Raw genomic sequence first — 12,266 nt, 5'->3', positions numbered from 1 at the left:
TGTTGAAGGAAAGGATCTTGCATTAGCTTGTAACATTTGTTTTATGTACATTTTGGTGCATATCTTATATTGCTAGTATGATTTTATAATATCAAATGCCAATTGCATTAACTCCACTTTGTTACAGGTGTGGACACTGTAAAAAGCTTGCTCCACAATATGAGGAGGCTGCCCAGGAGCTTGGCAAGCGTTCTGTGCCAATTTTACTTGCTAAAGTAGATGCCACTACTGAGACAAAGCTTGCTAACAAGTACCAGGTCACTGGTTATCCTACCCTGAAAATTTTTCGCAAGGGTAAACCTTTTGAATATAATGGACCAAGGGATACAGCAGGTGATATACTACTTGATTGTCCATTTATACCTATTAATAGTAATATTGTATAAAGTACATTTTCTACAATCGACTTTTTAAAAAAAAAATGTGCTGGAATGGCGCAGTGACTATAACGTTCACTGTTGAGGAGCAGCGTCAGTGTTCATCAAATATTCATGCCAACTCCCACTTTATGCTGAGCCCACTACATGGGGATTAGGAAATGGTACGAGTCAGCCTTAAGAACAGTTCATTAGCATAGTTAATTAGATGGGTTCCAGGATTGAGGGAATTGTCCTGTAAGTGCTTGATATTAATATATTCAATTCTGAGGTCGATAGATTTTTGGGGAATATGGGGATCATGCAGGAGGAAGAAGTTGAAGATCATGGCTGATCTTATTAAATGGTAGAGCAGACTTGAGGTATCAAATGGTATGCTTCAGCTCCTGTTCTGAAGAAAGGGGTTTGTGAATTGGAGATGCATGAGGTTGGTATTTGGTGACCTGGAGGTTTAAAAAAAAATGTTGAGGGTGATCTTATCGGCTCGTCACACCTGTTGATCAGCGGGGGAGTGACAATCTCCCAGGCAGGTGCATACGCAATAGCGTCCTCGAGCAGTTCTCAACCAGCTTCCCAGTGTCCACTCCTCCATCAACTTTGCCTCATTTTTCAAAGTGTGATAAGTTTTGAATTTTCTCTCCAAACAAAATCTGAAACTTCCATTTTCACACTTGTTCAGCACTTAAGATATTTTTTGGTAAGATCGCCTCCAATGACTTTGAGAAATACCATGCCTTTTATAAAAGTTAGCTACAGTTTTCTTTGCAGCCAGAGGTATATAGTAGAGCAGTTTCCCAAATCATTGCCAGATATAAATCAAAAGCTGTGTGATGCTTTAAAACTTAAGCCCCTTGATTAACTGGATGCCACAAGGTTTTCATTGGCTATCTTGAGTGGCCTGAAAAATTGATACCATAGAGCCTTTTGTGCATTACAATCTATAATGCCACACAGTGCATTTACATTGAAGCTCCACTGGTGGGTTGATTAGTTAGTATATTCTGTGGAACAGCACTAAATGCAGACCAGGGGTTCGCTCTCCAGTCTGCAATGTTTAAATCACACCATGGACAGTACTAAAATTGGCTTTCAGTCTCCCAAAATTGGAAGGTGAAAATCAATTGTTTACCCCCTGAGTACTATCAAGTGAACCCCTGCTTTAAGAATAGAAACACTTAAAATTTACAGTCCTTGTGATGCAGTGACCAGAATGATACACAATACACTAAATGTGTTGTAACTAATGTTTTCTACAGATCTAACATAATCTCCCTGCTCTTTTACTCTGCCTTGTTCAAAAAAAATTGCATCACTTTTGCCCTGCTACCTTTCAGGATCAGTAAACATTCATGCCAAGATCCATCTTTATTCCAAATTCTAACACTTAATGTATTTCCTTACTTGTTCACCATCCCAAAATGCCTCATCTCCAGACTGAATTTCATTTTACAAATTTGTCCACCTGATCAGATTTTTAATTTTTGTCAATCATACAACCAATTTTTGTATCATCCACAAACTACTTAAATCATTTCAGCCTAAGTTATTGCATACCATTGGAAACAGCCACCGTCTCATTGACTATTACTCTGTTTCCTGCCACCAAGCTAATTTTGGATCCAATTTGCCACTTCATATTCAAAGAGCTTTTAATTTTCTTGTCAGTCTGCCAAGTGGGACCTTGTCAAAAGTCTTGCTAAAATTCAGATCAACTATATCTTGCACAATACACCCATCCATCCTCATTGTTGCCATCTCAAAATTCAGTCAAGTTAGATGCAAACTTCTCAATACATTCAGGTTGACTGCCCTTGATTAATCCATACTTTTCAATACTTTCCAATAATTGGCCCACCATTAGGTTGAGGCTATAATTACTATAAGGGCGAACTCTTCCCCTTTTTAAACAGTCATATAACATTAGCAGTCCTCCACCTTGCTGAGGATTGGACAATAATGGTCAGAGCCTGGATACCTTTTCATCCAGGGTTTAGTGGTTTTTACATTTTCAAGGATGCTAAACACCTCTCTTTCCTCTTTCTGTATCCCATTCACTATCTCCCTCGATTCCACTACAACATTTCCTCCTGTGAACTGTGAAAAAGGATAAAAAGTATTTGTAAGAACCATGTCTGTTAATTGTGTACAGCTGGTGAACACTAACTCAGGATCCAGGTGCACCCCAAGAAATACAAACATGCACCCTGGGTTAGGAGGTGCATGTTTGTGATATCTCCCTAAAGACAAATACTTATAAACGTGACTTCATTTCTATCCATCAATACTTGGCATTCTAGAATATAATGTCCATGTTTTCAATCATCACGTGCAAGTTACCTTTTTCTGCTCTTTACCTGGTTATCTTGCACTTTATGTATTTTTAAAGCAACTTTTGGTTTTCTTTGATCTGGCAAAGCCTGGTTTAGATTTGGGAAGTCTACCATGTTTCTTAGTGAGAATATATTCATTCTAAACGCTCTGTCTCTTCTGACATTTTTACCTTCAAGGGGCTTTTTCCAGTTCGCTTAAAATCACATCTCGGCTTAATAAAATTTATCTTTTCCCAGTTTCAAATTTCTACCCTTGTCCTTTCTGTTTTCCTTGATTATGATCAATAAAACTGTCCCACTGGTGCGCTTTCCACCTTCCCAAATTAATTCCCTAAAAATAAACCCAAAATTGTCTCATCTCTTCCACTAACTGGCTAAAAAACAGATTGCATATCCTAAGAATTTAGGATTAGATTCTACTGTCCCTTAACTCAATTCTCATCAAAGTGGCAATTATAGCAAGAGGTAAAGTACTGTGTAACATGTGAACACTGTACATTGCAATATTATGATAAAGCTAAACCTTGTGTTCATCTCTTTTTAAAACTTAGGTATTATAGACCATATGATTGAACAGGCTGGCCCACCTTCCAAACAAATTCAAGCTCTTAAGCAAGTTCAAGAATTCCTTAAGGATGGTGATGATGTCATAATTATAGGAATTTTTAATGGAGAACAAGATCCAGCTTATCACATTTATCAAGATGCCTGTGAGTATTTTATACTGTAGAACTGGGTTATTGTACATGCTGTGAGCTATAGCCGCTGGTTTAGCGAAGTGTGTATCTACAAACACACAAATTAGGAACAAGGGTCGGCCATTTGAGCCTGCTGTGCCATTTGATAAAATTATTGCTGATCTGATTGTGGCCACTTCCATGTCTACCCCACACCCATTGAATCCTTTGTCAATCAGGAATCTGTCTTACTCAGCCTTAAAAATATTCATTGAACCTGCCTCCTGCTCTGAGGAAGAAAATTCCACAGACTTGATGGCCCCTTAAAAGAAAAATAAATCTCATTGTTTCTTAAATGAGACCCCTTTTTTAATCATTCCTCTGGTTTAAATCTCATCCACAAGGGGGAAACATTCTCTCTGCATCCAGTGTGTCAATTTTCCCCTAGGATCTTGTACGTTTCCGTAAGATCATCTCCCATTCTTCTAATCACCAGTAGATGCAGACCTAACGTGCCCAGTCTTTCCTTGGATGATAACCTCCCTCAACCCAGGGATCAATTAAGTGAACCTTATTTGAACTGCTTGTAATGCTATTTGTCAAGAAAGGAGATCAAAATTGTGCACAATATTCCAAGTGTGATCTCTATACAATTGTAGCAAAACTTCCCGACCTCGTACACACTATCCCCTTGCAATCTTATTGTACTTCCTATAATTTTATAACTGCAGCTTTCTTTTATTAATGAGTTGGCTTTAATTTTTCAAAAGTGGAGAGAAAATGTTTCCATGTCATGATCCTAGTTGTGCTGTATAGGTTTAGTTGATAAAGCCCTTCTATGTAATGATGGATGAAGAAATGGAGAAATATGGGTTATGAAATGACTGTTAGGAAAGATGTAACTCGAGAGAAAATGCCTTCCTTTCAAATTATTCAAAATTGCAACTTCAGTCCATATATATCCTAATGCTAAAAGTAATGTGTAATGTTTTAAATAATTTTAAACATGCGTAGATGTTACAGCAAATGGATCATTCAAGCCATTCTGTCAGTTTACCTTCCAGAAATAACAGGGCCATTCTGTACCCATATCCTTTCAACCCTTCTAATTCACCATGCAGTTTCAGCCCCAACTACTAACTCCATAAATTCCACATTCTCTCAACTCTTTAATTTTTAAAAAGGTTCTATTGTTCCTTTTATAAGACCATGAGAAATAGGAACAGGTGTAGGCCATTCGGCCCGTCGAGCCTGCTCCGTCATTCAATAGAATCATGGCTGATCCGACATTCTTCACCACTTTCCTGCCCTTTCCCTGTAACCCTTGATTCCCTTACTGATCAAAAATCTATCTACACAAGGACTCAGCCTCTACAGCTGTCTGTGGCAAGGAGTTCCAAAGACACTCAACCCTATTCCTCCTCGTCTCAGTCTTAAATTGTAGCACCTTTATTCTGAGACTTTTATCTGAATATCCTGCATTTGATTTTCTATTGATGGTCCATTCGTGACCCTCCAACCACTGACCAGGGTGATAGAAACAATTTCCCCGTTCTCTGATTTTAAGCAGTCCTATCGACATCACTCCATAATCTGCATTGTTTAAAAGTTTTTTTGACTTCCTGGTGGATCTATGCTACATCCTCCCTGAAGCCTCAATATTCTTTCAATTAAAAGGAACCCCAGAATGCATACAGTATTCTAACATGTTTTTAATTATTACAGACTTATTATTGTATTCTATTATTTGTAATTAAAATCTCCAATTCCATAGTATTTTTAAGCACCTTAACATCAACACCTCATGTTGATATCCAGTGAATGTTTACCCACAAAACCATGTAATATTCCACAGCTCTCGCCCCATTCAGAACTTAATTACTTCCTTTTTCTTTGCCAAAATGCATCACATCTGAGTTGAGCCTGAAATGTCTGCCTCTGGTGTAGTATTTTGTCAGCTGAACCACTAATTTGGATAATTTAAAATTTCAAAAGATAGCACAGATACAGATCATTCAGTCTAACCAGTCCATGCTCCAATCAAATCTTTTTCCCTTCTCTCCGCTAAATCTAATATTGTGACCATCTTCTCCCTCATGCTTATGTAGTCCCTTAAATGCATCTACACTATTTACTTCAACCACTCTCAATAGTACCAATTACACATTCTCACCCCTCTGGATAAAGAAGTTTCTTATAAAATTCCTGTTGGATTGACTCTTTATTTCAAATATTGACTGATTTTCTGTAGCTTCTGTGACAAATCTTTGTCAACAATGTCTACCCTGCCCTGAATTTCTTCTGCTTGGGCCAAACACTAGTTCATGCATTTCGACTCAAGTGAGAGGTTTATTGTCTGTTCTTGCCTTTTAAAAATGATTTACAAATATACTTTCCAGTGGTGGAATTTAGATACTGAGTAAACTAGATACTCCATGAATGGCTATAAAGTTAACTTCTGACACCATTTTTGTATGACTAGACCAGGGCAGCTCTTGCATATTTGTAAGAAACTAAACCATTTTGCTTTCACAGCAAATGATCTCAAAGCACCTGACAACTAAGTAAATACTAAGCAGTCCAATGACTGGTCACCTGATTTGTTCGGCAGAAATGCATTGATGGAAGCAAATGCAGTTAGATCTTATCTACCTAGTATATGCTTCAGTAACTCTTTACTGCTGCCAAAAATAAACCTTAACCAACAAATCAACATGTATAAAGTGCTTCACTTTTTCCCCTGTTAAAAACATGGAACTAAATCATGCACTTTAATTGTTTGAATTTTTTTTGCAAAAACATTTTTAAAATTTTCTTACTACTGTGGAAGACCTCCAGTGCTATTAGTTCTCAGAATAAATAGCAGAGGACTGCAATTTCAAAGTGGCTTCCAAGCTGCCCAAAACCAAAGGCTGGTGGATTTAAAAATTGCTATTGGCCCTCCACTGACGATTTGTAATAGTTTTTGAAAGCTGTACAGAATAAGTTTGTGAATTCAACTTGGAGCCACCTAATGTGGCTTTTTAAACAAAATTTGCAGTGGTTATTTCTTTCTATAGAAAGGGGTTATTTTGAACCAGATGACTTCCCATCCTCTAGTGATGGCCGTCAATAATTAACCTGTCTGATCAAGTGGCAGATGGCATATTTTATAATAATCTTTTAGGAAATATGTACTACTAACTGTTTATCTTCTAGGTAACTCTATCCGAGAAGACTACAGGTTACATCACTCCTTCAGCAGTGAAATACGAAACTATTTAAAAGTATCACCAGGACAGCTAGTTATGATGCACCCTGAAAAATTCCATTCTCTGTATGAGCCCAAAATGCGCACTTTGACTATCAAGGTATGTTTTCCACTGATTCTCTGACCCTCTAACACCTACTTGCTTTGTGCCAGCCACATTTGCTTCTAATCCTAGATAGTTTCATAATGCTCCAAGCTACTCCATCCTCCCCAATGTACGTTAACTTCATCCTACCACAGCAATTTTGACTTGATTTGAGGCTTCTATTGTCATCTGACTAGAAAAATGATTTTCTGTCTTTAAATTGAATTCTGAAGATTAAATACAGCTTTCATCTTTTTCACCTTTGCCCCACTCAAAACTGTATTCCACTTTCCAAGAATTTTAGTTAAAATATTAATCTTGTACTGTTGCCTTATGCATTGACATGCATTTATGGAACTTGATCCTCAATTTATTGTTGCAGGACACATTACCTCATTCCGAAGTGACTGATTTTATTACAAATAATGCTGTGCCTTTAGTTGGACATCGTAAGCAAAGCAATGATGCAAAACGTTACAGCAAGCGCCCATTAGTGGTGGTATACTATGGTGTAGACTTCAGTTTTGATTATCGTGTGGGTGAGTATAGTACAGTGTTTAAAAACAAACATGAGTAAGTTTTTGGTTTCATTCAATATTGGGCATTGTTCCCAATGGAATCAAAACACTTACAACCACAATAGAATCAAAATGCTTGCAACCACAATCTATTAAGTAGCTTCTATTCACTTCCTTTCTAAGTATATTTGAGCATATGGCCCAGGAATGTCCCAGGTTTGATCACTGATTTGGGGATGTACAATTTGCATTAGACCCTCCAGGATAAGGAAGGCAATTAATTGACTAATGCTGCATCAGTCACCTAGTCAAAATACATATTTCAGTGCTGGATGAAGACTGAATTGAGTTTACCTGTCCCATAGCGCCAAATAGTCTACCATGTCTAGATGTTCCTATGGAGCACAGAAGGCCATTCAGCCCATGTCAATGATGGCTCTGAAGAGAAATTCATGTACACACCAACATCCTTGCACATTCCTCCCATTCAGATATTTAGAAAATGTAGAAGGGAGGCCACTCGGCCTAATTCTATCTTCCAGCAATTGGTTTGTAGCCCTTCAGGTGTATTTGCAGACACCTTTTTTAATGAGTTATGGGTTTCTGCTTCTATCACATATATGTTTCAAATCCCTACCACCTTCTGGATGAAAATGTTTTTCTTCATCTCCTACTAATCCTGTGGTAATCGCATTAAATCTATGCTCCCTAGTCAGAGACCTCTCTGCTAAGAGAAACCAATACTTCCCATCCACTCCCAAGACCCCCTCAGCTTTGTACAGCTCAATCAAATCTCCCTTGGCCTTCTCTGTTCCAAGGAAAACAAATCCAGCCTATCCAATGCTGGAGTTGCATAGCTGCAGTTTTCCAGTCCTGGTAACAATCTCCTATGTACCCTTTCCAGTACAATTATATCATTTCTGTAAAGAGGTGGCCAAAATGGCGCACGCTGCTCCAATTGTGGCCTCGCTAGTGCTCTATATAGCTCCAGCATAACCTCCCTGCTCTTATTATATGCCTCAGCTAATAGTGTTCCATATGTCATCTTAACTAATACTCGCTCTGCTACCTTCGGGAATCTGTGGGCATGCACTCAAAGATCCTTCACTTCATCTGCACATCTCAGAATCCTCCAATTTATTGTGTATACCTATGCCTTATTTGACCTTCCCAAATGCATCACATCATTTCTGTGGGTTGAATTCCATTTGCCACTTTGACCACCTGACTGATCCTTTGATATCTTTCTGCAGTTTCCAAATGGCACCCACCCTCCCACCACACAGTCAATTTTTGTTATCCACACACTTCTTGATCATGTCCCCTATGTTTAAGTCCGAATCATTAATATATCACAGAGTAGGGAAATCAAGTACTGAACCCTGCAGAGCCCCACTGGAAACAGGCTTCCAGTTGCAATGACATCCACCAATCATTTGTTTCCTGCCACTGAGCCAATTTTTCCCAGCTTGTTACATTTCCCCTGGATTCCATAGGCTCTTTTTAAAATAGTCTGTCATGTGGGACGTTGTCAAAAGCCTTGCTAAAATCCTTCTAGACCACACAGATTTCATTAACCACCTCAGAAATTTTCAGTTAAGCTGGTCAGACATCATCCCTTAGCACAACTGGTTTTAGGGAATAAAATTCATGCTTTTTATTCCATCTGAGAGATTGACTGCTCCATCCTTCTATTTGTTCCTTTCAGCAGCTCTGTGGTCTCCCTCTATAATTTACTTACAGTACTACTTGTGCACTCCCTGCTCTTCTGACTTTGATTTATTGTTAGTATCCAAGCTCCCTCAATCTGCCTGATCTTGTCCTATGCAACTCTTCCTCCAGCTCCCATTCATTTTTTTCCCTCCAGGTTTTATTTCCTCAGGTGCGTTCATGTGAAAAACACTACACAATTGTTGCCATCACCAATTTGCTGCTATTGTTTTTGGAAATATCACATGACAATTTTTCCACATTGTACTTAATTTAAGCTAATTCTTGTATGTTACTTGTATTTTCAGCTACACAGTTTTGGCGGAAGAAAGTATTGGACGTAGCGAAGGACTTTCCTGAGTATACTTTTACAATTGCTGATGAAGAAGATTATTCATCAGAACTAAGTGACCTGGGTCTAGCAGACAGTGGTGAAGAAGTGAATGCAGCAATTCTGGATGTAGCTGGCAAGAAATATGCAATGGAACCAGAAGAATTTGATTCTGATACACTGAGAGAATTCGTAATGGCATTTAAGAAAGGTACATAATATCTTGCATCTTATCCAAAGTATGGGAGCTTTACTAAAGTGAATAACCTTTTACACACATTTTACTACATCTGCTGTCTTGTTGCCCATTCACATAACCTGTCCACATTGGCAGCCTTTGTGCCTTCCTCACTTGCATTCTCTCCTCACAGCTGTCTTTGTACTGTCAGCAAACAGATAAGTCATTAATATAAATTGTAAATGGCTGAGGCCCCAGCACTAATTCTTATGGCACTAGTTATAGTCTGCCAGCTAACTTGAAAATGCAGACGCAATTCTTGGAGGCAATAGAGTAGCGCAGCGGGCCGGGAGACATCAGCGGAGGCGGTGTAGCGGGTTTTCCCTCGGTGCCATGGCCTCCGCACATCTCCGGCTGCCGGATTTCTGGTGTCGGAGCTGAATAAATTGTTTAAATTGCCATTTACATCTTGATAGAGGGCCCGGGACTGAAGTCTCCGGGTCCACTAGCCTCTCACCTGCCCCACTCAGGAATATTTCACTCCAGGGTTTACAACAGCTCCCCACTAGAGGGAAGTTGGCAGCCTGCCCCTGCTGGAGTGAAGGGAGGCCTCCCAAGGGGTAAGGGGGTGCCCACTGGGAATTGCCAGCCTGGCCCCCTGGCACTGCTCAGGAGCACCTTGGCACTGCCCACCACGCATTGGGCAGTTCCGAGGAGGCGGGGCCTCTGGGGGCACCCGGTGGGGGGGGTTCCTGCTGCCACTCTGCTCTTAGGATCAGTAACAGAGGGAGGGAAGGGCTGATTTGAGCTGACTTTGGGGGGGGGTGGGCGGGGAGAGAATGGCTGGCCTAAACACGAGGCTCGCAATCGGGGTCGGGGGGGGGATCCCACAGCCAGCGATTTTGGGGGTTGAGAGGCTGGCCAACAATCAGGAGGCCAGCAGTATGGGGCTACTGTACATGTGCCAATCTTGGCACTGTGCTGACGGGCTCTCTGTGATACACTTCAAGATTTCATTTTGAAAGTTCCACTGAAAACCAACAGGATTTATTTCAGTTTTTATGCAAATTTGGCAATTAAAATGTTTTCTTGGGAGAATTTCACCCTGCATCTTTTATCCCTACACTGTCTATTAACCAATCCTCTATCCATGCTAATGTGTTGCTCCCAACTCCCATGAACCCCTTGCATATAAACTTTTGTGTAGCACCTTACTTTTGGAAATCCAAGTGTACTATATCTGTTGGTTTCCTTTTTCTACCTTTATTGGTTGCATCCTTAAAAATCTAAATTCATCAAATACCATTTCTCTTTTGCAAAATCATGTTGACTTTGATCATACAATAAGTGTTGTTAAGACTTAATAGCACACTCCAGCATTTTCCTGTAACTGATGTCAAGCTACCTGGCCTGTAATTCCCTGTTTTCTCTCTCCCTCACTTGACTAGTGGTATTATATTTGCTAACTTTAAATCTTGAGACAATTCTAAAATCTGGGAAATTTTGGAAAACCATATCCAACACACAAACATATCACTATTTCTGCAACCATTTCTTTTAGAACCCAAGGATGCTGGGCCATTGTGACTTGGCAATTTGACAGTTTTTAGTTCCTAAAGTTTCTCAAGTTCCTCAGTATTTTTATTTCCCTTCACAGTTGGTTTGGGTTATCATACACTCTAGCATTTCTCCCTTAGCTTCTGTCTTTTGACTTTTAGCAGAGTTTTAATCTACTTCAAGCATTTTGTTACCCTGATATCACCTACGTCTTTCATTGCACCTCTGAAGCACTTTGTTTTTCCTGTCTAAGGTGCTATATAAATGCTTGACGGGTGTTATATGTTTTCTCCATACAAGACTATGTATTCACAAATACATTTTTTTTAAACAGGTAAATTAAAGCCTATTGTTAAATCACAACCAATCCCGAAGAGTAACAAAGGACCAGTAAAAGTAGTGGTGGGCAAGACATTTGATGAAATAGTTATGAACAAAAAGAAAGATGTCCTAATAGAATTCTATGCACCTTGGTGTGGCCACTGCAAAAAACTGGAACCTGTGTATTTGGAACTTGGTAAAAAGTACAAAAATGAAGAGCACCTGATCATTGCAAAGATGGATGCAACAGTAAATGATGTGCCAAATGATAAATACAAAACTGAAGGATTCCCTACCATTTACTTTGTTCCAAGTAATAATAAAGACAATCCTATTCAATATGACAAGAATGAGCGAGACCTTGACTCTTTGAGCAAATTTGTGGAAGAACATGCAACCAAGCTATCAAGAAGGAAAGAGGAGCTATAAGGATTCTTCACTTTGATTATTGGGACCTTGGAAACTTCCAACAGGATTTAAGGTGAAATGACCGGTTTAAAAACCTTACTCAAAAATCACTGGGAATAAGAGATTAAACTTCTGCCAGAGAAATTTTGTTTCTACCTGTGTAATTGAGGTATTTACCTAGAATGTGTGAAATCACTATTTTGTGAAGTTTGTATGGTTTGTCATTCGATTTATATTTTGGTAAAAAACCTTCCAATAAAGACAACCTAAGGAATTAATATTTGCCAATTTATTTCTCAACTGTTTTCTTTCCCCTCTTTCCATTAGCTATTGTGGATTTTTATCCTTGTTTCACATATAACCCAAGATGGGTAGTTTTTTTTCCCGAACAAAATAACTTGATGCGCCTTCAGAAGTCTGAGCTTCCTATTTCAGCTGTCACTTAAGTTCTGGTTATGATTGATGTAATGCTGAAGGATAATTACATGTTGTGCCCTTGCACCATTGCAAGTTAGAGACATAAT

At 39.1% G+C, this 12,266-nt stretch overlaps 1 protein-coding gene across 1 annotated transcript in view; it reads left to right on the top strand.

The window, feature by feature from the left end:
• Window positions 1–12,020, top strand: part of pdia4 (protein disulfide isomerase family A, member 4) — a 28,886-nt gene extending 16,866 nt beyond the window's left edge. The window contains exons 5-10 of the mRNA XM_078236452.1: window positions 128–333; window positions 3,259–3,417; window positions 6,583–6,734; window positions 7,102–7,258; window positions 9,256–9,489; window positions 11,348–12,020. Of these exons, the coding sequence (XP_078092578.1) occupies window positions 128–333; window positions 3,259–3,417; window positions 6,583–6,734; window positions 7,102–7,258; window positions 9,256–9,489; window positions 11,348–11,763 (1,324 nt within the window). The 3' untranslated portion in view covers window positions 11,764–12,020. The remainder of the gene's footprint in view (window positions 1–127; window positions 334–3,258; window positions 3,418–6,582; window positions 6,735–7,101; window positions 7,259–9,255; window positions 9,490–11,347) is intronic.
• Window positions 12,021–12,266: the final 246 nt, after the last annotated feature.

This window comes from Mustelus asterias, chromosome 2, assembly GCF_964213995.1.
Source record: "Mustelus asterias chromosome 2, sMusAst1.hap1.1, whole genome shotgun sequence".
Taxonomy (NCBI): Eukaryota; Metazoa; Chordata; class Chondrichthyes; order Carcharhiniformes; family Triakidae; genus Mustelus; species Mustelus asterias.
The sequence above is the reverse complement of the archived record's forward strand: the minus strand, read 5'-3'. Positions and strand labels throughout refer to the sequence as shown.